At 37.1% G+C, this 27,848-nt stretch overlaps 2 protein-coding genes across 3 annotated transcripts; one reads left to right on the top strand and one right to left on the bottom strand.

Moving 5' to 3' along the window:
* Positions 1 to 1,575: 1,575 nt before the first annotated feature.
* On the bottom strand, positions 1,576 to 12,839 carry sec22c (SEC22 homolog C, vesicle trafficking protein). The gene is made up of 7 exons (XM_082183328.1): positions 12,642 to 12,839; positions 11,497 to 11,708; positions 8,203 to 8,366; positions 7,876 to 8,055; positions 7,657 to 7,775; positions 5,403 to 5,468; positions 1,576 to 5,306 (listed from the first exon to the last, which is right to left on the bottom strand). Exons 2-7 carry the CDS (start codon positions 11,676 to 11,678, stop codon positions 5,106 to 5,108), a joined length of 912 nt encoding a protein of 303 aa, XP_082039454.1. The 5' UTR covers positions 11,679 to 11,708; positions 12,642 to 12,839; the 3' UTR covers positions 1,576 to 5,105.
* Positions 12,840 to 13,364: 525 nt separating this feature from the next.
* On the top strand, positions 13,365 to 27,284 carry nktr (natural killer cell triggering receptor). 2 transcript variants are annotated; one of them, XM_082183555.1, is made up of 17 exons: positions 13,365 to 13,503; positions 15,077 to 15,153; positions 16,013 to 16,087; positions 16,742 to 16,849; positions 16,951 to 16,995; positions 18,353 to 18,440; positions 19,655 to 19,684; positions 19,900 to 20,045; positions 20,526 to 20,739; positions 20,822 to 20,980; positions 21,799 to 21,886; positions 22,149 to 22,297; positions 23,324 to 26,026; positions 26,118 to 26,201; positions 26,321 to 26,377; positions 26,469 to 26,561; positions 26,663 to 27,284. In XM_082183555.1, the coding sequence occupies exons 2-17, from the start codon at positions 15,096 to 15,098 to the stop codon at positions 26,730 to 26,732; spliced, it is 4,167 nt and encodes a 1,388-aa protein (XP_082039681.1). In that variant the 5' UTR covers positions 13,365 to 13,503; positions 15,077 to 15,095; the 3' UTR covers positions 26,733 to 27,284. The 2 variants fall into 2 exon arrangements, with proteins under 2 accessions (XP_082039681.1, XP_082039682.1); XM_082183556.1 differs by lacking the exons at positions 13,365 to 13,503; positions 15,077 to 15,153; positions 16,013 to 16,087 and adding an exon at positions 17,287 to 17,314 and having other exon boundaries at positions 16,782 to 16,849.
* The last annotated feature ends 564 nt before the right edge of the window (positions 27,285 to 27,848 follow it).

Raw genomic sequence — 27,848 nt, 5'->3', positions numbered from 1 at the left:
AGGCGATTAAAAAAATTCAAAACAATACAATTAAACTTTTATGGTCATAAGAAATTCTGAATGTGAAGCTAAGACATTCTAAAACATATAGTTTGTTTGGAAACATATAGGCCTGGGGCCTGTACCATGATGGTAGTTGAACAAACTCAGGGTTACAGGATTAGTTTCGAGTTGACAAAACCAAACCAATCCAACCAGGCTTTGTTGTTACCATGATGCTGATCATCATCTTTCTCGGTCAACTCAGGCTTTGATCCTGAGTTTAGAAGTTTAAGTGTGACATCAGTAGCAAACAGCCAATCACGTGAGTGGAAAAGAGTGAAACTGCGATTCATTTCTCACGAGAGAAGCGGCGCAATTCACTTCTCTCTTCTGCAGAATATTACGAGATTGAAAAATATTAAGAATTTAAACAAATTTACACAGCAAGAAGAAAATAGCTGTCTATGAAAGAGGACAACTAAAAGAAAAAGTCTTGCTATATCAGTGCAAGTAAAAGTTGTGAAGTTAATTTATACAGTTGATAAAGGTATAGAGAGAATTGAACATTTAAGCTCACATGTACTCATTTTATAGCTTTATCTATTGATTCTAAAGCATATTTATATTACCTTTATACATTTATTCATTTAAACTGCATAATAATGATTTATAAACTAAAATTGTACATGTGTGATCGATTAAGGGTATAAATAATATCTATATCATACAAAAATAATATTCTAAATAAGCGTTAGGCTACTAAAAGCCAGACGATTTTGTCTTTAAAATAATTTGCTGTAGTGACCTTTAATTTGGAGTAGAAACAGGGGGAGTGACTATCGCATCAGACATGTGTCACTTTGCTCACAGCTGATTGGTCCAAGTTCGTTTTGCAACCTCTCACCTGGAACATAACCTTCCCCACACCAGGTTAGCCGTGGAGTTACTATGGCGATGAACACCGCTAAAAGCCAAACCACTTTCATGGTGCCTAAAACCCAGGGTTGGCGCAAACCAAACTGAAACATATCCGGCTACATGGTATAGGCCCCTGGTTTCACAGACAGGGCTTAGATAAAGCCTGGTGTGCATCTTGAAAAAAAATTTTTTTTTAAGATTTTTTATTTTAAGATATGTCAGTTGAGTTGCTTTCAGTCAAGAGCCCAACTTAAGTTAACACTGACCTCCATAATGGTGACCTAAAAATGGCGACGCTTTCCTTCATTGATTCTGATTGTTAATATCAGATGTCTTCACTAAGGGTCAATCATCATGCAATTAATCACTTATCTCATTAACTTTAACACTGCTTCAGTGTTCATTTTAACACTCTTGACTCAAACTCTGAGGAGAGTCAATTTAACACTCTTTTTTTTTTGTGAACCTGCAGTGTCAACATGAATGTTTCTGAAACATCCCAGGATATTTAAGCTAATTATCAAAATAAATTTTTTTGAGTCAACTATAAGTCGTCTAGGCCTAATTATTTTCTGTTAAAAAAATTAACATACAGTACATAGCTTCAACCAGTAAAAATGCTCAAGCAAATCTTTTTGCCCAACAGCCAAATAACACAAACACACAGTTTACTAATAATGTTCAGCTGCTGATTTATATGAAATTTCTGAATCCGTTTTAGCAACAAACAAGTTCCAACATGTGAATAGTGCACACAAATCTGCTCACATTTTAGAGGACCTTAGGGTACGTTTACATGACAACGATGCACTAAAAACGGAAAGTTTGTCTTAGTACAGACGACAACGGATCCATGAAAACGACTAAAAATGCATGCCAGACAAGTAGTTGGCAGAGCACTCGCGCCAAACGCGCATGCCTATAGATTAAACACGTAATAAGCATTCACAGATTCACATTTTCATAGATGATAACGATATTGTTTTCAAAAACGTGCACTTTAAAAACGTTTTCAAAAGTTTGCGTTTTCAGGCCACCAAAACGCCATTGTCGTGTAAATGAATGGCCAAAACGCATAAAAAGTTTTCCGTTTTTAGTTGAAAACAGTGTCGTGTAAACGGCCCCTTAGTTGGTTGCTGGAGGTTCATGTTGGAAGAAGTTAAAAGAGCAGTTTTCCAGTGAAACAAAACCAATTCAAATGTCTATCTAAAAGTGTTTGTCCATTAAGCAGAACATAAGACGACAAAATTGCCATAGTCCTTGATAAAAGAAAAAGTTTTAAATGTATGCATCATCTGAATCAAATGTAGGATGTAAGACAATATTGGTCTTAAGATACTATTGTAAGTGTTTAAGTAATAACCTCCAGCACCAATTACAGCTCACTGACAAAGAGGATTTATAAAAACATGGGTCACATATGCATGATATACAATTAATCTAAATACCGGTTTTCTCTTTTGTGCAACTAAACAATTAATCTACAACATGAAAAACTATTATTATAAAAATACATATCTCATAGATTCAACAAACACAGTATTTTGTGTATTATATGAGGAGTGAGTAAATATGTATCCATTAAAAAGGCTGAGAGCTGTGATCTCAGTAACCTTCAATCAAAAGCTCATTTTAAATGTAAAAATGTATCAAGAACCCATGATTGCAAATGGAACGTCACTTTACTTTTTCATGCTATCCCGAAAAGAAAACCTAGAAATCAGTCAATAGAAACAGAGCCCTTGCAGCACTATTATTACAATTAGCATTAAATTCTTTAGATTGACACTTTAAAAAGATCATACATACATTCTCATTCCACATTCCATTTTGATAGCTGTAATTATATAATGTAATAATAAGGCATTGACACATTAAAATACTGTAGCATACCACAGCACTAAATGTTATCCTCGACAAAAACTTTACATGCAAGCTGCTGCTACTACACAGCAAAATGACAACTTTGCACCAACCGTTAGAAGCACAGCTTGCTTGTAAATTTTTTGGAATTTGACTATCGTTCATAGCCTGGTTAAAACCAGACCATTCTCAGTAGTAACTGAGTTATGGTCTGGCAAAGCTTCATTAATAACTCATTTCCAAAGGGGCGTCACCAACTGACGTCGCTCAAATGCCTCTGGGCGCGATTGGATAGACCTAAAACCAATCAGAGCGATCGTCATCGTGTAAAGCCATATGCTGCGTCCCAATTCGCCTAAGTTACACTACACCATAAAAGTATACTCTTTTTGTGAAGAAAAGGTATTTACTTTTGAATGTGTAGCAAAAAAGTAGACAAGCTTTGGGACATACTACTTTTGGGTCATCTTTATCGGACGGATCTGTCGCGTGCATCCTGTCTCGTAAACTGCCCTGTCAATCATCTTGTCACAGTTAAAATCCTCTATTAAATCTAATTTAATTTCCTAGCGTTTCGGAGAGAAATGTAGTAGCACGTTCATCTGCCAGTGGGTCTTTCATGGAGACTGTCCTCATGTGTTTGCAATTTGAATATAAGAATGCATTTAAAAGTTGGTGCGCTTCACCAACGGACGTCGCTCAAATGCCTCTGGGCGCAATTGGATAGACCTAAAACCAATCAGAGCGATCGTCATCATGTAAAGCCCGCCTCAACGTTTCTGATTGGTGGCGCGATTTCGACGGATTAGAAAGGGGCTTGAATGGGCTCTTTGCCAGACTACTTGCAGAGCAAATCTAAATTTGCCGGAAGTTGTCTGGGTTTTCCCAGGCTATATCGTTCAGATAATTATATCTACACTTATTACTTGCCTGCAAACTACTTCCGATGAACTTAAATTTTTCATGTGGATTGCTTGAGGAATAATAGCAACTGCATGACATTAGCAATAAACAGAAATGGAGTGTACAAACTACTGCTGTCAAATCAATTATGACAAATGTGTATATATATTATATATGTGCATGTGTGCTTATCTCTTGTCTGTGTATTTATATATGTATAAATAAAGTATATAAAAGTAGACGTGTGTGTGTGTATATATATATATATATATTAGCGTATATAAATATAATATATACACACACATATTATGTAAACAAAAACTATTATGTCAGATGTGATTAATCGCGATTAATTGATTTGACAGTCAGTGTAAAATGATATGACATCCTTATTAAGAGATAAAATAAAAACATAAACTCAATATTAAGTTATCATCAAATTAATATGATCAAATTATAATACTGCCTGCTGCAAAATAAACAAACAAACGCTCTAGTGGTTTTTGTCCATAATGATTTGTATTTCATAAAGAATAATAGTGCAAATAAATAATTACATATGTAAACTAGGCTCTTTAAATAAACACTAAAATGTATACTGAATCTGTTTTTGTAATTTTTGTTAAGACTTGCAAGCTCCTGCAACTTTTTAAGCACCTGTTCTTCTTCTCTACATCTTGCCAACTTAATGAATGAATGCAGTATTATGATAATTTTTTTGAAATGATTCCAGATTTATAGTCTTTGGAATGAGTATTATAGAAAGGCTACACAAAATTATCTTGTGTAGAAAATGGCATAAGACCAACATGAATGTGCTTTGTATACAAATTATAGTACTAAAATAATACAAAAAAAATGAAGGTATTGTGGAGTATAGCCATAATACTAAACAAAACTAAACAAAACTGTTAAAAAGATTGAAATAGCTAATGGCTAAATTTCCTTCATTTTTTCCTTCTAAATTACCTGATATTGAAACCGGATTCACTACCATGCCCACTTTAGGTCAATTACACGCAATATTTATGATTTTATAGTTTTATAACAATTAACCTGGCAACAAAATTAACCCTTCCTACAAAAAGATTAGGTTTAAATTAGCTTAAACAATGGTAAGCATTCTTATTTTGCAGCAAATAAATAAAATAAAATTAACTTAACAGAAACAACAAAATGCTTACTTCATGTCTGTTCATCAATTCCTCCATATTACACTCATAATATGTCATTAACAACTTGATTTTTCATCAGTGTATTTGAAGACCCCTGTAAAAAACGTCATTGCACTCACCATCCATGTAATACAAAATAAACATCATACCATTAGATCAAAGCAAGAGCTAAAGCGAAAATCAATGTCAGTTTACGTGAGCCACCAGTCCATGAGTAAAAAGTCTCCTCCATTCTGCTAGTATCTCACCCTACTGCTGAAGTCCTCATACTCCACAGTCCATGTTCCTGTCCAGCAGTTTGCGGTGGAGGGTTAGTAGCGTGGAGAGGCAGGCCACGGACATGTGGAAGACCAGCTGCCAGATGTTCCTCGGGCCAAAGAGAAAAGCATTGCATAAGATGATGAGAGTCAGGAGAGTGAAGGCTTTCAATTTCTTCTGGCAGGTATGGAACAAGTACAGATGACACTGTGTAGGGAAGGAGACACACATTTGAGTTAGGCAGCTTCGTGTGCATTTACAGGTGTTATAAAATGCCACATGAAGAGTAGTAATGCAATTTACCTGGCAAACACAGCAGAGAAATGCCAAAAGAAAAGCCACCACATTCCACAAACCATCATAATCATCCTGTAAAAAATGGTGTCATATCATAAATAAAAACTTAATCACTTAATTAATTATAATGAATCAATTAATTACATATCAGGAGTTATATAGGGATTTTGTACCAGTGTTATTTTATTATTATTTATAGACTTAAATCATTATTATCTTGAATTAGCTTTTATTTTTACATTTTCATGTTGTTTTCATTTTAATTTTAGTTAACGTTTTAGTACTTTGCTATTGTCTTTTTTATTACTTTTTTTAAAAATCTATTTTTACTTTAAATGATTTATACTATTAACATTTTTTTTTTTCAGCTTTATTTCCAATAATGAATACAACTTTTAAAAGTTTTAGTTTAACAATAACAAAACAAAAGGGATATGAATCAAGATATGAATCTCCTCCATCCCAAAAAAAGCATTATTACCCAAGTTGCCACCCTTTTGTGGCATTCCTACATAGTACATATGCTTGAAAAAAAAAAAAAAGTGTACAAATATAAATAATGACTTTATGGTGTGCCCGCCTATACAGCTTTTAATAAACCAAGGATATATCTGCTACTGCATGACAAGATTATTCAGTACCATACAGAGTATCAGCTGATATAATAGATTTTTTTTTTTTATCAGTATTGGCCAATACTGGATATTTAATTGCATGCTCATGCATGCACTAATTTTATACAATCACCTAAAGGATTATTAGGAACACCTGTTCAATTTCTCATTAATGCAATTATCTAATCAACCAATCACATGGCAGTTGCTTCAATGCATTTAGGGGTGTGGTCCTGGTCAAGACAATCTCCTGAACTCCAAGCTGAATGTCAGAATGGGAAAGAAAGGTGATTTAAGCAATTTTGAGCGTGGCATGGTTGTTGGTGCCAGACGGGCCGGTCTGAGTATTTCACAATCTGCTCAGTTACTGGGATTTTCACGCACAACCATTTCTGGGGTTTACAAAGAATGGTGTGAAAAGGGAAAAACATCCAGTATGCGGCAGTCCTGTGGGCGAAAATGCCTTGTTGATGCTAGAGGTCAGAGGAGAATGGGCCGACTGATTCAAACTGATAGAAGAGCAACTTTGACTGAAATAACCACTCGTTACAACCGAGGTATGCAGCAAAGCATTTGTGAAGCCACAACACGCACAACCTTGAGGCGGATGGGCTACAACAGCAGAAGACCCCACCGGGTACCACTCATCTCCACTACAAATAGGAAAAAGAGGCTACAATTTGCACAAGCTCACTAAAATTGGACAGTTGAAGACTGGAAAAATGTTGCCTGGTCTCATGAGTCTCGATTTCTGTTGAGACATTCAGATGGTAGAGTCATAATTTGGCGTAAACAGAATGAGAACATGGATCCATCATGCCTTGTTACCACTGTGCAGGCTGGTGGTGGTGGTGGTGTGGGGGATGTTTTCTTGGCACACTTTAGGCCCCTTAGTGCCAATTGGGCATCGTTTAAATGCCACGGCCTACCTGAGCATTGTTTCTGACCATGTCCATCCCTTTATGACCACCATGTACCCATCCTCTGATGGCTATTTCCAGCAGGATAATGCGCCATGTCACAAAGCTCGAATCATTTCAAATTGGTTTCTTGAACATGACAATGAGTTCACTGTACTAAAATGGCCCCCACAGTCACCAGATCTCAAACCAATAGAGCATCTTTGGGATGTGGTGGAACGGGAGCTTCGTGCCCTGGATGTGCATCCCACAAATCTCCATCAACTGCAAGATGCTATCCTATCAATAAGGGCCAACATTTCTAAAGAATGCTTTCAGCACCTTGTTGAATCAATGCCACGTAGAATTAAGGCAGTTCTGAAGGCGAAAGGGGGTCAAACACAGTATTAGTATGGTGTTCCTAATAATCCTTTAGGTGAGTGTATTTAGATTACCTTTGAGCCATCTAACAATTGCTTAAAGATAATCTTTAAAAACACTAATAATATTATAACTGTTAAATGTAAACTTAAGCAAAATAAATATAAATGAATATCCATTTTACATAATATCCATTATAATGCCTAAATTCACTTGAAGCATTTAAATAATCTGATTTTAGTTTTTAGTGTTTAATTTAGACAAAATAGTGAATATATTTACTTTATTTAGATGGAAGAGCATAACATTTTGATACTGGCAAAGTATTGGTTATCAGCCATAACATCTCTTAAACCACAGTGTTACCTGAAAGGTGTATTCCATAAGGTGAACACCACGTATAAGGTTGAGGGCAGCACACATGATGTTAAGAACCAGTGAGAGGATCCCTGGTGCTGAGATTGGTTCCAATCTCTGACTTTGACCTTTAAAATCAACAGAGATCAATAATCAGTCCAAACATATATGCCCAACTTAAGCTGCTGCAGCCCTTATGAAATAACTGCAATCGGCACTATAGCAAACCTGACGCAGCTGCTTGTTCTACATGCCCATTGGCTGCTCCATTGGTGAGTGCCACGTCCTCCATGGTCAGAACCTGAGGGGGGCTGGTCCTGAGGTCTTCCTGCACCTCGGCCAGGGTCACCTCCAGAGACGGACCCCCTTTCTGGTTATAATGCTGCTGGAGTTTTTGAATGGCACTATCTGAAATTAAACCATCAGACAAACATGAGCAGCTTATTAGTGCAATTGGTAATGTAATATCTTAAACTCAAGCTCTGTTTCATATTCATGGTTTAAATACACTTAATGAATCAAATCCAAATCCTATGCATTTTTCTGTCACCTTACCAAACTCCAGAAATGGGTACGGCCTGCTTGCCAGGGTCACTGCAGAGTTGTCGAAGCATGCTGTGAATTCCCAGCGCAAGTCTTCCAAGAAGCAGAAGGCCGTGGCAGCGGGGAGACTGCATGCACATACGGTCATGTACGACACACCCTCGGATGAGAGGAAGCTACAACACACAGAGAGACCACTTAGTTAACAAATGAATTCACAGGACGGCCACCAATTTCCTTGGCTTATCTCGAACTCTGGAATGCAGGTACACTAGGCCAGGTACATTCTTATAGTTCCTGTATCTGATATGGCAACACATGAGCCCCTTTCACACAGCGCTTTGAACCCGGCAAATTGCCGGCAAATTGCCAGAGCGCCTTCTGTGTGAACGCAAACTCGACCCGGGATTTATGCCGGGATCGATGCCGGGTCGGGACCTAGTAACATTGCCGTGTTCAGTCCCGGAACGCGCGCTGTGTGAACAAAAGCCGTAATAATGCCGTGTCGTAGTGATGACGCTGAAGCGCGGGATCGTTCGCCAGCTGTGAAACGGTACGTAAAGCGCAATTTTATGATCGAATCAGAGAAAAAAATGCACAAGCGTGGTTTCTCGAGAGAGAGATCGCAGCTCATAAGCAAACTTAAGACGCTGCTGAGATTACAAGTCACATCGATGTCACGTGTCTTTACGGCATTTTTACGGGTTGTGTGTGAACGCACTCTCTGATTCCGGAAAATCACTGGCAGTGTGAATGAACCAAAATCAAACGAACCCGGGTCACTTTATCCGTGTATTTTCCGGAATCTCTGTGTGAAAGGGGCTTTAGAGGTGTAACAATACACTCATGTCACAAAATTCGGTTTGATACACGATGCTGATGAAAGACATATGATGAACTGTTCATTAAAATGCTAACTTCGGCATTACATCAGGAATGGACTTGAATAGGCTTGTATGTTGTCCTTCTCCCCCCTTAACAGGGCAATGGTGACAGCAGAATAGAATTTTTCATGATTCAGCTTACCTAAAAATACAAGATTATGACAGATATGCTTGTACTGGGTCCCTGATTACATACATTTAAAACATTTTTTTAAATATTGTATTGTTTAAATTATGCATTTAATTTTTTGGTTCCACTTTACAATAAGGTTTTTATAAGATAACATTATTTAACTACATGAGTTAACATAAACTAAGAATGAACAATACTTCTACAGCATTTATTAATCTTAGTTAATGTTAATTTCAACATTTACTATATAATAATTCATTATTAAAATCTAAAGCTGTATTTTTTTAACATTAGTTAGTGCACTGTGAACTAACATGAACAAACAATGAACAGCTGGATTTTTATTAAAACCAACTTCAACAAAGATTAACAAAAACAGTAACGAATGTATTGTTTATGGTTAGTTCTTGTTAGTTAATACACTAATACCTTATCATAAAGTGTAACCAATTTTTCATTTATTCATAATAATAAATTTTTATTTTTTAATTTTTTTTAAAGAGACCATGCACAATTTTTAACATAAATGTTAAAGCCACACTAAGTAGAAATTGTGTTTTTGTCAAACAGCGACCCCTAGAGTCGCTGTGGAATACTTGCACTGTCGTAAATATATTATATTATAACGTTTTTACATGATTGCAGCCAAATCACAAGTAAATAGTCTATAGTCTAGGCCTACTGTATAATTTAATTTGTGTTGTTTTTATTGGAATGTAAACATTACAAAATGCCAGATAACATCAATTAAGTTAAATGTACGTCGCATTATTTCATAACATTGGCCGTTATGATGTCATTAGACATGATTATTGCAATTTATCATAATAGTTTGCAAATTGTGCTCGTTTACACTATTTACAACCTCTACGTTAGGCTTATTTATGTCCTGATAATTATGTGAGATATTGAAAGCTGTTCTCATGATAATGCAGGAATCAATCGCAGCGTCATCTGATATCCCTCAGGACTACGTGATAAATACACCTCACAACACCTGAGTTCAGCTGGCAAACTAATTCGTGAGGCATAGCTATCTGATTCATCAAAACGATTCCATTTACACCTGGTCACATAAATGTATTTTTGCGAAACGGATTTAAATTCGATCTTCAATTCTCGCGCTATATGCAGATTTAATGGAGTGCACGTCACCGAAAGCAACAGATATGAGCTGCATTTTATAGATCATCAGCTAAAATTTCCAAATCAAAGACCGCAATAAGAGAGAGCAGTAACAGCCCTGGTAAGATCATTTCGTTTCTTTACTTTTAATGATGAAGATTGTGTGTTAAGCGTCTGCGACTTACTTTCACTTTGATTTGCGATAGTTTACACGTTGGCTTGATGCAGTTGCTCATCTGCGGTGATGCGTGTTCCAGCGCGTCGTCATATCTGGATATAACATATAGCCTATATAACACGCTCTCACACGTTTTTTGTTTGTTTGTTTTTTTAGCATTTTTTGGAGGAGTACAATTTACATATGTGGTTTCAACAACCATATGCATTTACACTTGTCCAGTTTCGTCTGGAATGCGTCTCAGATCTCCTCCTGAAGTGGTTTGAGCGGTCGGATTCAAATCCGTCTCAAATGCGTTTCGGAGGGCATTTAAACCTGGACTTTTCACGATCGGATAGCTATCCGATCTGAGAAAATGCATGAAGTGGCCAGGTGTAAACAACCCCCATGACAAAAACATACGCACGAAAGCCGAAAACAAACGCTGGTTGGCCTCTCACGTCCAAATCTGACGAAGTAGTGGGGGAAGTGACGTATGCCGTAAAGCAGTCGAATTTTGTAGTTCTTTTTGTGCTCTGGTTACTACCCGAACCCCGAAGTTACATAGTGCCAGTAAAAGCGATACAGACCCTGTCAGGCTATGGCAGACGTGTCATTCAACCTATTGTAAGTCGATGTACCATCACAAGGATCTTGGAAATATATTATGAAGGTTGAACAGTTACATAGTGTTGCTTTAAATGTGCAATGTACCGGATTTAGCCAGAGGCTAATTTTCATCCACAGTACCTTTAAGTGACAAACTAACAAGACAAATTGATGGATGGTCAAATGTGAAACTTTCTAGGTTTACCCTATTTGATGCTAAATTAAAATGTATTTTTGGTGAACTGTGCACAACATTATTGCCGCTTTACTTATTCACTATTCACTGCTCAAGAGCACAACACTTCCTGGATCACACATTGTGGGTTTGAAGCTGAAGCCTTTTGGTTTCCATGACCACTAATAGACACAGAGTTGTCCACAAACAAGAATGCACTTACTGAATGTTGAGTTCATGGCCTCTGACTGTCCCTCTCTCTGGTAATAAACATAGGGATTTTGAGATCACTTTCAGCTGTTGCTTTCTCTCCTGAAGTTCCTTGTTATGCAGGAAATCAGTGGAGGCGGAGAGAGGGAGTCCATCCCTGACCCGGACCACAAAGGCAAACAGGATCAGTGACATGCTCCTCGGGGGGTTCTATGAGAACACATCCTGAACACAAAGCAGAGGGAAGATACAGATAATTATTAAAAATAACAACTACAGTACATGTCTGTAGCATGTCTGATAAGAAGAATCTTTCAAACGTACAGCCGCAACTGTGGATGTAAACTAAACTAGCAGTAAAAACGTAGGCTAGACACATCTACTCATGCTTTAATATTCATATTTTCACTTTATTATTGCTTATTTTATAACACTTTACGATAAGGTTCCATTTGTTAACGACATTAGAGTGAACTAACACTGAAAAATACGTTTTAAGCATCGTATGTTCATTTCAACATACAAATTCATTATTAAAATCAAAAGTTGTCTCTGTAAATGTTATTTAATGGACATGGGCTAACATGAACCGTTGTATTTCAGGAAGTAATGGTAAGTAGATTAATAAATACTGGCTATTGTTAGTTAGTTAGTGCATTGAACAAAATCAGATTAAATTCATACATAGGCACAATGTATATGTCTAAAAAAAACTAAGTTCAAGCATTTTAGCATTAATCTTTTGATCAAAACATTTATAAGATAATGAGAAATATATGTTTAGTGAAGTGTATCCAAACGTTTTACTGGTAGTCTGCACTCTAAAGACCTACATTATTACTACTTTACATGATATGCATTTTATAACAAAATATTACATTACAGTTTAACATGGTTAATATGAAATGAATTTTAACAAAAGGTACATTAATTTTAAACAGAGTTTTAATAGGGAAAAGGAATCCACCACTGGTTTGTGACTGTACGATAGCGATTGGTTCCAACTTAAATGGACCACATTTGCAAAATTTGGAAATAAATTCCCATGGTGAATCATTAAATGTGGACTAGATTTTTAATTAAAATACAGTAGTTCAAATACACAGTTATTCTACAAGGCACTGCTAGCAGGTGCAGATGCGTTTTACCATCCCTTACCTTACGACAGCTCAATACATTTACACTGATTATGTCAAACAGTGAATTAAAAAGCTCAGGTGTATAACAACTGTGTTTTAAAAATGTCTCAAAATAATGATTACATAGTTATTTATTACTTAATGATATAAAGACGCGACCAGGGGCTTTTTGTTTGTCTCGCTGAATTATGGGAAACAGGGAAGCCACCGGAAGCCGTTATTTCAAAATAAAAGTCCTTACATTACTGAAGATCAGTTTCAAAATGTCAAATGCTGGTTTATGTGAATGTGTTCTATTTACAGAGAGCATAGATACAAATAAATAAATAAATAAATATGAAAACAGTAAATATATTTAATATTTTAAATATATTTAATATTAAAAGAAATATTAAATATTAAACATTCTTTACATTTTTCAACAAGTATAACATAAATAATATAAACGGATATAAATCATTTTCGATATTTTCAATGAAGAAGAAGAACAATTTGTTTCCGTCGATAGTCGACGGCTGTGCAGAATCTCATCAGAGTAAAAAGCAAAATAGAAAGTAGAAAAGCGGTGTTGCCATGTCAACTTTTTATAAGCGCCTTTGGGATTTTAGATACAGCGACCTATAAAATGCAGGTTTTTGGGGGATTATTTACAGAATGCAGTTCCGTAGAGGAGGGAGGATATGTTGTGGTGCATATGGAAATTAATAAATTCTTCATAATTCATACACAAGTAGCCAGTCAGCCTCGTCCACCCCTCTTAACCACACCTCTCTAACAAAATTCTCCTGAGAGATCTGGCAACACAGTAGGAGCTACAGCGATCAGCCGACCGAGCGGGTTTAGTTAGTTAAAAGCTTTTTGCCCTTTAACTATCTATACAGGTAAGTGCAAAAATATATATTTGTGTCAGTACATGAATAGTACTATATCTGAGTCATAGTGGTTTTTATGTAATAATTTAACACTGAAGATGCCGTTTATAGGTTCTTATTAATTAAACGTCGTTAGCTTTAAATGGTAAACAATGTTAGCCAGCTGCAATCAAACGACGTTTGGCCAAAACGTAAACATTTATTATTTACAGTTATGCTTTTTTTAAATAATTATTTTAAGTAGAAATTGTTTTAGCTTGACCTCAGTCATGAGGTGTTGTTTTAGCTACCCGTGCTAATGTCTTTAGCAAATTGGCTAATACTCTCAACGAACGAGCACCTCATTTTAGTTTCTCCGAAACACTGGTTCTTATTGAGTTTATTAATTTATATCATAATCATACTTATTGTAATCTTTCATACGTGCATATTTTTGAACGGGCGTTTTCCTTAGTCAAGGCTCAGCACATTTATTTGAACCCCTACATGACTGCTATTGCCATAATGTTACTATAGTAAATAAGCTAGCAGCTACACGTGTTATAATATTATGAAGTACAATAACAGATTGGAAGTGTGCCTGATCTACATTATGTAACTTGTCTGAGAATGGATTAAGCCTGCATATATTGTTTGTAGGGGTTGTAATAAGTGCTCTAACACCGCGGAAGTCTATTGAACAACAAGTCTATGCTTATAAAAAAAAAAAATACACCTTTGTTTTAATCTATCTTATTTTAAAAGAAGTGACCGAGCGTGTGTTTATTGTAATGACTTAAGTGGAACTGGGTTGTATCTCTTGTATTTTAAAGTGTTTTCCAGGTCTAACACATGAAACTGTACTCCTTTTCCCCCTGTGACATTCACTCTGACATTTGCCATTTCACCAAGCAGCAGTTAGAGGACTGATAAACTGAGTTGTTTTGATGTGGGAAAGCAGCTGGCATGACATTTTCTGTAGCTGTAATATAATATGTGCCCTAAGGAAGTTCAATAACGTCATTCCCTTCTTGTAATTTGAGATGTTGTGTTAATCTGTTGGCATGTCATTCCTCTGTTCAGCTAAAATACTTTATTGTCTGCGATTTGAGGGAAAGTAAGTCAGTGCTGTGTGACAGGATAAAGATTTTAAAATTTCCCATACATTTTTACCTACATGCTTCGTTCTCGTTTTAGTCTGTTTGGTCCATTACTAAACTATATTTGAAGCTCCCCCTATACAGAAGTTTGTAGCTCAAAGATAGCACACATCTGGTTTAACCAGGATTCCTAATTCAGGATGACAGCACACATCACGGCAACAATGTCTCATTCATCACCCGGTGACAGATAGAGCAGTTCTCAAAAAAGGGGGGTGGAAGTTGAGGTTGGAGGGGCATGCATGGAGATTTGCATCTCATTGGATAACCGAAACACTTCCCCAATCTCAGTGTCTGACTTTCTGTTCACTTACACATCAGGATCCACCTGAAACTGGAGAGAAACAATATCCTGGAAGATATCTGACAAATGTATTTCTTTCTGGTGTAGGTTATAGGGAATACAGCATTTAACTGTGTTTTGCTGTGATTTTACACTACAGGAAGCCCACTCTTTTCAAAATGGGGGTAAAAGATCGCCCTCAGTGCTATTTTGATGTGGAAATCAACAGAGAAGCAGGTAAGATGTTACAATCATTGCTGTTTGGCGTTTTAAATGGTGTTGTGTGAAGGTCAAAATAGTTAAAAGTACAAGTTTTGATAGATAAATGCTTAAAACGTTTGCTTTTAGATGACTATTTATATCTGTTAGGCATTGTATTTCAAAATCAACTACAGAAACTATCTTTAGCAGCCAGTATTAGTGTTTTTGATCAAATGTTGTAAATAGTAACATTTAAAAGGGGTTCAGAGTAGTTGTCTTTAACTTCAAGCATTTTTGTGCTGAAATTTTGAAGTTATGGAGCTTGTACAAAGGATAAAGAGTTAAACCAGCCAATAATAAATGCCTAAAACGAAAGCGAAGTATTATATGTGCATGTTTTATAAGTACTTGGCTAATGGCGGTTAATATTCATGTGCCAGTGTGTGAGAAGTTGTTGTGGCAGTCCACACCCTGACCTGCAGGGCTCTTTTAATGAACCACAGACTTAGTGTGTACTAAAAAACGTCTGGGTTTCACCTCAGTCTACCACTAATTATGTGTTATAAGCGAGACGTCTGCTTCATAAAGCCAAAACCTCTTATTTAGTGATTTTACACCCATTATTTTACAAAGCAAATGTTTTAACACCTTGTTTATATTAATTTTATCACATATAAATTAATTGGATAGGCCTGTCTTTATGTATTTTGCAAAAAGACACTTGTATTTGAATATGAAGGAGGTGTTGCCGTTTGCCACTCTGTAATCAACCTAAAAATGATAGCTTTACTATCTACTGTCACATTAATCTAACTAATCTTTTTTTTAATCTGCAAGCTTAAAACGTATACATTTCTGATCCATGAGTATAACGTTTCCTTCTGCTTTCTTCTAGTTGGGCGAATTGTCTTTCAACTGTTCTCAGACGTTTGTCCCAAGACAAGCAAAAATTTTCTTTGGCTGTGCACTGGTACGTATACTTGACAGAAATTGCTTAACATGCTACAGCAAGTAGACGAGGTCTTTAAACACGTAAAGAGCTCCAATACCAATTCGTGTCCATGTACACAACCATAAGCTTATAGGGATATAGCACAAAAATAAACCTTTATAAGGTGACTTAATCCTGGCTGTATATCAACCAAAGCTGTATTTACAGCCTGTTCCTAGAAGACAGAAGCTGGCGTTAGTCTGCGTTGAGATGGTTTGGTCATAAATTCAAGTTGGTAGTGCTTTGGGTCAATGCAGGGATCTTTTTTTCTCACCAGCTGAGATTGAAATGAGAGACTCATGCCTTCAGCTGACTGTTTTGTTGCATAAACCAATCCCCATGTCACCCACACCCTCACCCACCCGTATTCATTTCGGTGATCCCATGCTGATCAGATTGGATTAACCTTTTGGTGTCTATGTAATTGTATACTTTAGAACAGATTCCAGTTTTTCAATTCAGAGTACAGTACTTTACAGTATTAGTATTAATTTAAGTATGTCAACGTTTTTAAAAGCTTAGTGTTTGGTCTTTGCTTTGATTTCTGTACACAAGCTCATTTCTGAGCTGCACACACCAGGTTTGTTATATAAAAGTAATCAGAAATGATGTAATTCTTTGGTTTGCTTGCAGGCGAGAAAGGCAGTGGCAAAACTACAGGAAAAAAATTATGCTATAAAGGCTCAACTTTCCATCGAGTTGTAAAGAACTTCATGATCCAGGGGGGTGATTTCACGGAGGGTATGTGCAGCCATACTCATAACTGACTCAGATATATGGAGATGGTTGGTTATACTCAATTGTTTGTGTGCTTATAAATGAATGTGCTTTTCTTTGCTTAGGCAATGGAAGAGGAGGAGAATCTATATATGGTGGTTTCTTTGAAGGTAAGCCATCTTCAGATCGATCTGTTCTTTATCAAGCACTCAGTAACCTTAGCAAGGTCCCTTAATTTGATTGTTTTAACATCTTTTTGCATGACTTTTGAATGGGCATCTCAGTTCTGTGCATGAATTACCAGCCATTGTTTTATTTTTTTATCTCGCTGTTGCTGAGAATCTTGTCTCTGTGATCTTAAAATCTTCTTTTTTGAGTCAGCATGGAGATTAAGGGCTATTTATTAATTTAAAGGTCCAGTCTTCTTGCCTAAAATTTTCAACATATTCTTTTATTTATAGAGATTGTGGTCTTTTGCAAAATGAGAAGGTAAGAGATGTACACAGTGCAGTAACACAATGCAGACTAAACATTCCCTATTCCCAATCCCATATGTGAGCCATGACAAAAACGTCCACACTGCACAGTGTGCTCATGGATAAGTGGACCTTGAAATTGATTTGGTTGACTGACTTCTCTTTTTTTTTTGTTTTTTTTTGTTTCTTTCTTAATTGTTCCAGGTTGGCTTGTCATGCAATACAATACTCTTGAAAAGTATTAGTTCACCTAAAAATGGTCATTTATTCATCTCTCATATTGTTCCAGATATACATGACTTTATTTCTTCAGTGAAACAGAACAAGAAAATTTTAACAATGTGCAGGTCAATCTTTTCTATGCAATTGCAATAAACTTTTACAATACTTTTTAAGTGCTGTCAAATCGATTAATCGATTCGAGTTTGTGTTTATATATATATATATATATATATGTGTGTGTATAAATGTATATGTATGTGTCTGTGTGTGTGCACCACACACACACACACACACACACACACACACACACATATATATATATATATATATATATATAATATAAACAAACTTTTATGTTAGAATTGATTAATCGCGATTAATCAATTTGACAGCACTATTTTGTAATAAAACTTTTATGGAGCTTTTGCATCTTTTTTGAAGCTTAAAAGCTCCAGCAGTTGCATCGAATATTTTTTTCTTTTCATGGTCTCTATAGAAGGAAGTAAATCACCTGGTTTGGAATGTCATGAGAATGTGTAAAAAAAATAATGTTCAGTTTTGGGTGAACTATCCATTTTAGAAATAATTTGGCATAAACAGTTTTAATGTAAACTGTAGTTGTTTTAGTGGCCCTCAGAATAGAAAATCTCTGCTTTTACACAAAGGAGCATAAGAAACACTCAGAGTTCAGAAGCAGGATAGAAGCATCACTGATGACAGGTGTTCATGAACATCTCTTTTCCTGCTGCAGTCCTTCTCCTTAACACGACTTTTTGAAGCAGTCGACAATCACTCAGTGTCCTTCTTTGTCCGTATCTCTCTTCAACAGACGAGAACTTTACTCTCAAACATGACAGAGCCTTCCTCTTGTCGATGGCCAACCGTGGTAAAGACACAAATGGGTCCCAGTTTTTCATGTAAGTAGTATTTATTCTGGTATAAGACTCAGAGGGTGTATGTGTGTAAAGAATCAACCATTTATCACCAGACCGTTTGCTTACCATTTAATATGACTGATTGGTCACTATTAAATGACACATGCAATATGTATAGATCACGTATTCCCCTAGTGTTCAAGATAATTTCTACAGAGCTCAGTCATAGCCTTTGCACTGTGGCACAACTTAAATTAATGTGCATTTGAAAGCCTGTATCTGTTTTAAGAGCTTGCCCACAAACACAATGAGCATCTGGGCTTCTAATTTTGGCTCAAGTGTAATTCTCTCATACTTATGTTGTTCCAAATTTATTGACAAGAAATCTCAATAGAATTTTTAAAGGCCACTAGTGATGTACCTTTTGCTATTCACGCTCACGCTGTCTAACTTTCCCAGACCTCTTCAATCTCTTTACCATATATAAATACACACACATATATATATATACACATATTCTGACTCTTTTTATTTTGGAGATTCTACATAGTGTACATGTTCATGTGGGATGCAGGTGCATTTTCATCTCCCTTTTCCCTTGTCAATGTGCATTTAGAAATATTTTTACATCAGAAAGAAATTCCTTTTTTGCCTACAAATGTATTACAATTTTTCTCTTGCCGTTTTTGTGTAAAATTTGCAGAAACTCTAGCATCCTGCTCTACCAAGGTAAAGTGTCTCTCCAAGGCTGTGCTTCTCTCTCCTGACTGTGTATTTCTGGTTGCTTTTAGCTAGCACTGGCTTTTGTTTATCTTTAAATAATGTTTTTATCTCATTAAATACCTGTTCTCCCATTACAGAGAACCTGATGTCTTTCAATTATTGATGTATTTCAAGTTTAGCATTACAGGATGTATTTTCCTGCCATGGACACACTGATTTCTAATTGAAGTTGTCCCTATGATATTTTTAAACAGGTTTAATTGGTTTTGTCAGCATAATGTTGGCCGATGTTGGACCTGTCCCTGTTCATCATTAGTATTTATTCATCCAGCCTATGTTATTGTGCAAGCACTGCTGGTTTTAAATTACTCTGAATTTTGAATTTTGTTTGAATAGATACTCAAATTTCTTCTTGATGAAAGACTGTATGTGTGTGTGTGTTTTTTGGACTAAATTTTCTTCCGTTTATTTTTTTCACCCACATGTACCTGTTGGATGACCTGGACTCCATAATGTAATTTGCCTCATAACAGAACTACAAAGACAGCACCTCACCTAGATGGGTACGTTCATAAGTGGACTTCATTTAACTGTTGTAGTCCAAGCCATACTGTAGGAAATTGCTTGAACTACAAGAAAGTCATTTTAAAATACTCATTTAGAGTTTAGAAATAATTTATTTATTCTAACTTATATTTATTATTACTTGATTTGTATGCAAGATTTTCTCTTAAATCCCCAAATTTCTTGTAACTTAAGGATTGTTGGTCTAATTTAGAGTGCATGTGGTCTTTGGGCTGGTCATCTCGGGCTTTGAGGTCATAAAGAAAATCGAGGGGCTGAAGACCGACTCAGCCAGCAGACCCTATGCTGACGTCAGAGTGATTGACTGTGGACAGCTGATTACAAAGTCTGCTAATGATGGTAAGCTTGTTCCTGTGAGCGAGAGACCAACTAGGAATTTTGGCTGCAGACGTGCCGCCTGTCACTATGCTGTCTGAACTTGTCTGTATCTGATGGAGAATATTTTTTTAATCTCCACATAAACTGCATTGTGCGGTTAAATATTGTATTTAAAAATAGAACGGGTGCTTTCAAATACTGCTGACTTCAATACACTTACACTGCGTCCTAGCCAGGCATGACATGACAAAGCATCAAGTAACAAATCACTTCTCCATGTTGAGTTTACCCCTAACCAACCATGGCAGGTGATGTGCTATAATTCAGATGTTGTTTATTCCATGCCATGTACAGAAAGCTCCAGTTCAAAATCAACTAATAAAATCACATGTTCTGCGCTCTGATAATGTAAACAGAGATAAAGAGAATGAATAAATTACATTCTGTGTAATTACAGCTGTTCAGTACATTTTCTGACTAAGTTTGATGTATTTTCTGTAGTTCTTCAAGGCAAAAGGAGGAAAACGTTCCATTCTGAGGATGACTCACAGAGTTCCTCGGAGACTTCATCTCAGTATTCCTCCTCTGAAGGAGAGTCTGACAAGAAGTGTGCATCTCGAAAGAGGAAAAGAAACTCAAAGAGTAAGCACTCAAAGAGAAAAAGAAAAGAGATAAAGAAGGAGGGAGACGCAGTTAAAACAGCAGTACATGGAAGGTAAATTACTGTTACCAGTGCAACCATGGTTGACCTTTATTTAGGTTGTATAATATAAATATATGTTTTTCCTGATTCACAGTCATGGTGAGGGAGAGATGGCAGAGGAAGATGATGGTGAGGCTGAGCAAAATGTGAAAAGGGAGAAGCCTGTGGTTCGACCAGAAGAGATCCCACCCGTGCCAGAAAACCGTTTCCTGCTCCGCAGAGACATGCCTTCCCAGGTGGAGACCATTAAAACGTTAGTGTCTTTTCTACAATTCAACAAACAGATGTTCCTCTTTTCATTCAAACATCACAAGAATCTGTTCTCCCCATCCCCAGTTATTAGATAATATTTGAAATTCTCTGGGTCAATTTTTAAAGTGTTACAAGCTAACCATAGTGACCATTAATTAACCATTAACCATTAATATTTTAGTTTTCTTGCTTAAAGGAGAACTCTGTAACTCTAGCGAACTCTAGTCACTTCTTCGCTGATTTTCCCTTTTGTTGTCGCATGTTTTCCCCACGAGCTCCCCCTACAGCTGTGGGGGGGCGTATATTTCACAACACAGTCGTAAAAAACTCACTTGCGGCGGCCTCCTCCCCCTCTACCGCTGCTCATGTGCGTTTGTTTTGATCGGAGCAAGCCAACTGTATCGCGTGGAGCTATGTCTACCGAGGTGGGTAATCTGGTAATACATCATACATGCGTGTGTGTTTATGTCGAATTGCCGTAAAGCAATTTGTGTTTCGCGCTCGTTCTCGTTCTAGTTCTCGCTTCTCACGAGACTTCCAATTTCACTTTGCCGGGACGGCAGTGCGCAAGATGCAAGGTTGGTTTTCCGCCTGGGAACGCTGGGGGGAGCGGGGAAAGTCACCAATATCACCAGAACAGGTTGTTTAACCATCCAAATGATTTCTAGACAGTTTTATTAAGTTAAAAAAGTTACCAAGTTCTCCTTTAATGATTAATCCCTGAAATCCATGGGTCAGTTTTGATGCTATATATTTAAACCAATAGAGGTAGAGTCTTGAAACTGATACTTCTCTCACCACCTCCCCACCCCACAATAGGGTTGTACAGGACATGGTCGTGGCAGCAAATGACACCAAACCAGCTGTCACAAAATCTGGACGCAAGATCAAAGGACGCGGAACTATGGTATGACAGCCGTGAATTACATTTATACCACATACAGAAAAAACTATGACACAGAATTATATTGTACAAAGGACAACGAACAAAAAGCATGTAAAAAAAAAAAAAAAAAAAAACTATATCAGTTGTTTTAATTCTAATTATCTAGTTCTAATGATTTGACATTGACTCTTAAAAAAAGTGCTTGTTGAGTGAATGTTGGTCTGTGAATGTTGGTCTGTTTGATAGGCCATGCATTAAGTGTTGTTTTTTATTCCCCCTGCAGAGGTACCATACACCCCCTCGGTCAAAGTCCAGATCAGAGTCAGAAGGGGAACGGGGGAGCAGTGAGACTCCCCCACACTGGAAAGAGGAAATGCAGAGGACCAAGGCTTACCAGCCCCCCAGTGTGGAGAGATGGAGTAAAGGAGAAAGGTATGTTATGTAATGTTATGCATGAAAGTATGAATCTACTGTATTTTTCATCAGAATTATTTATACGTGGCAAGCTAATATTAGGAGTTTATTTCTGGTTTATCCGATTTCATATTCTTTTGATATGCTTTCAGAAATGCGTTTTTATGAAAAATATGGTTGGAACTAGGGCTGGGCTATAAAACGATAACAGTTAATTATTGCGATATATATTTTTTTTTGATGAAATTATAACAAAAGTTTAATACATTTTCGATGTAATGTTTATGCAATTTGCAAAAAATGCTGCGCTTGCGTGCACATCCAGTACCAATTTGCCTAACTTATAGGCGCTGCCATTTCTGCTGTGTATGAGATACATTAAGCGGCAAACAAAACAGAGCTGCTCATTTACTTGCTGGTCGTTTCGATCACGCAACCACTAAACAGCTCTGTGAGATCTATAAAACTATAGCAGTTTATGTTATTTGTATTATATTAAATGTATTTAGGCTACTGTTTTTCATAAATACCATAGAAACAATATAGTTACTTTTTACCATGGTGGTAGTGAGGTGCAATGCATGGTTTTACCTGTTTTTAACGTGATCCAAATACTAGGAAAGACAAAATTTTACCATATGAAATTTTACCCTATAAAAATGAGGTTATTACTTTTTTAAAACTTTTTTTTACAGTTTTTATCAACATAAATTTACATCTGCATCCCAACTCAGGCTACTGCTACTGTCATCTCAATATAATGTCACATGTACATTTCTAAGAGTTTCAATTTTTTTAATGTTCATCTGTTTGGCTAGTGTTTGTCATGTTCTGATGATAAAACCACAATTAACTGTCTGGTTTCTACAACTTTCATTCAGAAGCAAAAATTTGCCTTTACATTTTTAAGAAATAAAGATTTGACATAATTACAGATATCGACTGAATTTTTTTTTATCATGATAATTTTTTGGCCATATCATCCAGTCCTAGTTGGAACAAAGATTTGTACTTCCTGTAATTTTTTAACTATTGTTTAAACAGATGGGATGACAGAAGTGACACCCCAAGGTCTAGGTCCAGATCAGAAGAGCATTCCTTAAGTGAGGCCTCTGTAAACTCCAGTCGGTATCAATCCAGAAAAGAAAAAAAGAAAACCAAACGCAAGAAGAAAAATAAGAAACGTAAGCACTCAAAGAAACATAAAAAGAACAAGACTAAAGAGACCTCTCTGTCTGAGGGTGAGATGAATGGGTCCTCAGGTAAAAGGTCAAAACTCTCAGGTCCTACTGAAAGGAAACATTCTCGATCACGCTCTCGTTCTTACTCTCGTTCGACCTCGCGTCACTCCCACAGATCGTATCGATCTGAGTCAGAAAGGAGACGTTACCTATCAAGCTCTTCTAAAGATTCACGATCTTATTCGAAGTCCAGGAGCAGATCCTATTCCAGAAGTCGCTCAAGGTCTGAGAGGCGGGGTCGGTCATCCATGAGGTCAAGTCGTAGTCGATCAGGGCGGTCTGTTACACATTCTAGGTCACGTTCTCGATCTAGATACAGGACAAGGTCAAGAACAAGATCAAAGTCTAGGTATAGTTCAGAAACCCCACCACATTCCAGGAAAAGAAAGGAGTTGAGATCCCCTCGAAAGTCAAAGTCTACAGAGGGTGGTATTTCCAAATTAGACAAGCCTGTCCCTAGATTGGTTCAAGGTGAAGAACACAAAGCACCAGCAGCAGCATCTTCAGAGAGTGTCTCTGTTTTGCCTTTGAGTGACAGTCCACCTCCCTCTCGATGGAAACCAGGCCAGAAACCCTGGAAACCCTCTTACGTCCGCATCCAAGAGATTAATGTAAAATCAGCCCCAGCTTCTAATGCACTAATAAGCCCATCATCAAATGTACCTCTGGAAAAAATGTCCTCTTCAAAGCCAGACACGGCTGTTAGTCACAAAGGCCTCAGCAGCAGTAACAATAATGTTCCTGATAGGCTCCTGCAAAGCAGTTTGTCCAGAAGCAGGTCACGTAGTCAATCAAGAAGCAGCAGCAAATCACTGAGTCAGTACGGCAGCCGATCTTCCTCCTGCACTAGGTCAGAATCATATGGTTCAAACAAAGAAGGATCCACTGAGAAAAAGAGAAAACATTCTAGTTCTCACAAAAATGGCCAAAATAGAGACAAGCATGCAAATCATGGTAGTGGCCACAAATATACATCTCCCTCCTCAGAGGATTTAACTGATAGTCCATACAGTCCTCTCCACGGACAAAATGATTCCTTGGTACAGAGAAACACACTTGATTGTCTGTCAGATCTACAGGCAGTGGCAATGAAAAGCAAGAACCCCATTCAAAGGAAAGAACAAAACAACAACAATGCATCAGGATGGGAAAGTGAAGGAGAGAACTCAAGTAAGAACACTGCTGCAGAACACAACCAAATCCCTGTTAAGGAGGAAGGACTTTCTGAAACAAAAAAGAGGCAGATTTTGGCTCGTTGCTGGGAGTCTGAGAGTGACTCTGAAATGCCAAACAAAATGGTAGGTTGTGATGCCAAGCATGTGTCTGAAAAAGAGGAAGGAGAGGCTAGTTCAGAATCAGAGGATGATGACCCTTTATGGTCAAACCATGGGGCAGAAATGCTCAAGCTATTAAAAAGTAATGAGGAACAGTCTGCAGACAAAAAAATTTCAAAACACAAGAAGAAAGCCAAGCGTAAGCACAAGCACAAAAGGAAGAACACTTCCAGGTCAGTATCTCGCAGAACCAAGGCAAAGAAATCCAAGAAGCACCAGAAGCCAAAAGAGACATTTCACTGGCAGCCTCCACTGGAGTATGGTGATGAAGGTGAAGAGGATGATTCAGTCACTCAATCAAAACAATTATGCATAGAAAATCCTGATTCTGTCAGTGATGCAGCAAAAAGGCATGTAAAATCTGGAAAGATTAAGCCCAAAGTCTCAGAGAATAAGGATCAAGATAAAGGGATTATCGAAGACAAGATTTCAGTTGAGTCTTCTAAAAGTATTGATGAGAATGGGAAGATAACTAATCGCAATAAACTAAATCGCAATACTGCAATTTCAGCTCAAAGACATCCAGAGATTCCAAAGCCAACCACAGATCTAGAGACCAATCTTTCAGACACTAACTTGGCAAGAGTCAAACCAGAGCGCATCCCAGAGGCTCAGCAACCAGGTCCCAAAGCGATTGGCTTTTCCCCACTGAAAAATATTCTGAATAATAGTGTGCTTGTTCCACCTCAAATAGAAAAAGGAAACTCTAATACTATTGGACCTACTTTATCTCATGGCAGTCAGCCAGAGGAAACTGTACCCGGTGACAGTCCTGTTACAGCAGTTGAAAATAAATGGAAACCTTTGAAAGACATGAATGTTATGCAGGCCATCAGTACAAAAACTTTCATTATGAAAATAAACAAACAGCAAGATCAACTGGACGGAAAGGCTCAGGGTCTCAAAATTGAGATCAAGAGCAAGAGTAGAGTCCGTCCAGGATCCCTCTTTGACGAGGTACGAAAGACGGCTCGGTTAAATCAGAGACCCAGAAATCCAGACAGCTCAAGTGAAGAAGACTCTCTTCCAGCAACAGGAGAAAGAGCTGGATCCCTTAATCACTCTCAGAACAAGTCACGGTCTGTGTCCAGTCACAGGTCCACACGCAGAAGTAGGTCCCATTCATATAGCCACTCCAGGAGCAGGTCCAGAAGCTACACCTACACTTCCAGGTTGGTTACAACAGGCATTGTTTTCCTGTCTACATATGTCCAATCTTTCAGGTCAAGTCAATTTTGTATGCGTTTTATTTTTTTCACACAGGAGCTACAGTAGAAGTAGAAGCAGGAGTAGATACAGTAGAGGGCACTCTCGTTCTCGAAGTAGCACCTACCGAAGTTATCGTAGGTAAGAAATGTATCTCTGCTTCAAGTCTAATATGTTTTATTTATTTTTAAACCCATTGGTGTGTATGTGTAATATCTAATGTTCCTTATTAATTGAGATGGCACGTGATCTTGTTTTAGTCACACAGACAGTAGGAGCCGTTCTAGAAGTCGGTATAGAGGTCGCCACACATCAAGGTGAGCATTGAGTCAAAATTATTAATGCACTTTGTAACTTGGTGTTATTTAATTATTCTTTGCATTATGCGTTTTATTCCTGGAAATACAGGTCTGAGTCTTACGATAGTTATTCTAGCCGCAGCCGCAGTCGTAGCAGGAGAAGAGGGCGTCGGAGAAGCGAGAGCTCTGATCGCAGGTCCAGGTACATCATAAATAAATCCTCGTATTACCACAACTGTCTTGTGTGAATTTGATAATGTGCCTCACTGAAGCTTATTCTTTGATATCTGTTTTCACGTTCAGGTCAGATCGCTCCTACAGTCGCAGTTCGTCCAGGCAACGAAGTCATAGCCGAAGCAGTCGATACAGCTGAGTTGAATTTAAAAGAAGTAGCAATAAGCTGCCTTATCCTCCTTCAAAGGCTTTTTTGAACGATAGACTCAGTTTAAGTTTTGTGAAGTATGTATTTTGATGTCAGCTGTATCATCATGTAATGTGTAATTTGAATATGTTCTACTGTATTTTTCCAGGAGTCTATGTATGAATGTCACTGCTTTATTCTGGTAAATTTTTTCTATTATTCCTAAGAAAATGTGCACAGAAACTCTTTAATTGTAAAGCTAAGGTTATATATAAACAGCCTCTTACCTCAGTCTTTGAAGATGAGAACTTGTGAAATGTAAGTCATGTTTGGAAGGATTTTAACATGCAGTCAATGGTAGATATGGATGGGAATTTTGTTTGTTTTGGCCAAATTAATGTTTTGTTTAAAAGGTTGGCCCTCTGTGCATTTTTTTATTTGTACATAAAAACAGAAAGTCTTCGCTGAATGTATCTAGTGCTGCTTATTGATGCACCATTTAAATATAAGAAACTAAACTTGCCAATTGTAAATAAAACTACATTTGTTTGTGAAATCCTATAATGTGTATTCTGTGAGATGACATGTTCTTCTAGAAACGCTTACTTCATGTTTCATTGACTCCTGCAAATGTACACAAAGTTGACTATGATGCATTAGGATATAGTCATTGCAAATGCATGTTATTTTAAGTCTGTTTCAGGCTTGTCTTGTTTGTTAATATTGACCTACAGTGGCTCTACAAGTATGTTTGCTTTTTGATTTAGTCCTGCATTACAGTGGGTTTGATTCATTTAAAACAAGAGTGTCAAATAAGGGAGAGATCCCAAATTGCTGGTGTACACCAGGACCAGGATTGACAACCACTGCACTGACATTACTGCGTCCAAATTCATGTGCTTTCAGAGTATGAACTGAATTCTCTGATTAAGAATTAATTTATTGACTGTTGATAAATTGTTATTTAGGTGTGTTAGTGCACATACTGTAATTCTAGGCATACTACTCATACTGTTAAAGAACTGTTTAACCATAAAGGGCAACAAATCTTGGTACTCAAAGCATTTACACATAAAAGAAGCTGCTCAAATCACAGTTCTCCACTTCTTCTTTTTTTCTTTTTTTTAC

This window comes from Leuciscus leuciscus (assembly GCF_965113295.1).
Source record: "Leuciscus leuciscus genome assembly, chromosome: 11".
Classification (NCBI taxonomy): Eukaryota; Metazoa; Chordata; class Actinopteri; order Cypriniformes; family Leuciscidae; genus Leuciscus; species Leuciscus leuciscus.
Note: the sequence above shows the minus strand (reverse complement) of the source record. Positions and strands in the feature narration are given on the sequence as shown.

Coding starts and splice junctions, on each gene's coding strand:
- nktr (XM_082183555.1), top strand. CDS start 15,096: ATGGGGGTAAAAGATCGCCCTCAGTGCTATTTTGATGTGGAAATCAAC. Junction 15,154..16,012: donor GGAAATCAACAGAGAAGCAG/GTAAGATGTTAC, acceptor GCTTTCTTCTAG/TTGGGCGAATTGTCTTTCAA. Junction 26,027..26,117: donor AGCTACACCTACACTTCCAG/GTTGGTTACAAC, acceptor TTTTTCACACAG/GAGCTACAGTAGAAGTAGAA.
- sec22c (XM_082183328.1), bottom strand. CDS start 11,678: ATGTCACTGATCCTGTTTGCCTTTGTGGTCCGGGTCAGGGATGGACTC. Junction 7,776..7,875: donor AGAACAAGCAGCTGCGTCAG/GTTTGCTATAGT, acceptor TTGATTTTAAAG/GTCAAAGTCAGAGATTGGAA. Junction 5,469..7,656: donor TTATGGAATACACCTTTCAG/GTAACACTGTGG, acceptor CATTTTTTACAG/GATGATTATGATGGTTTGTG.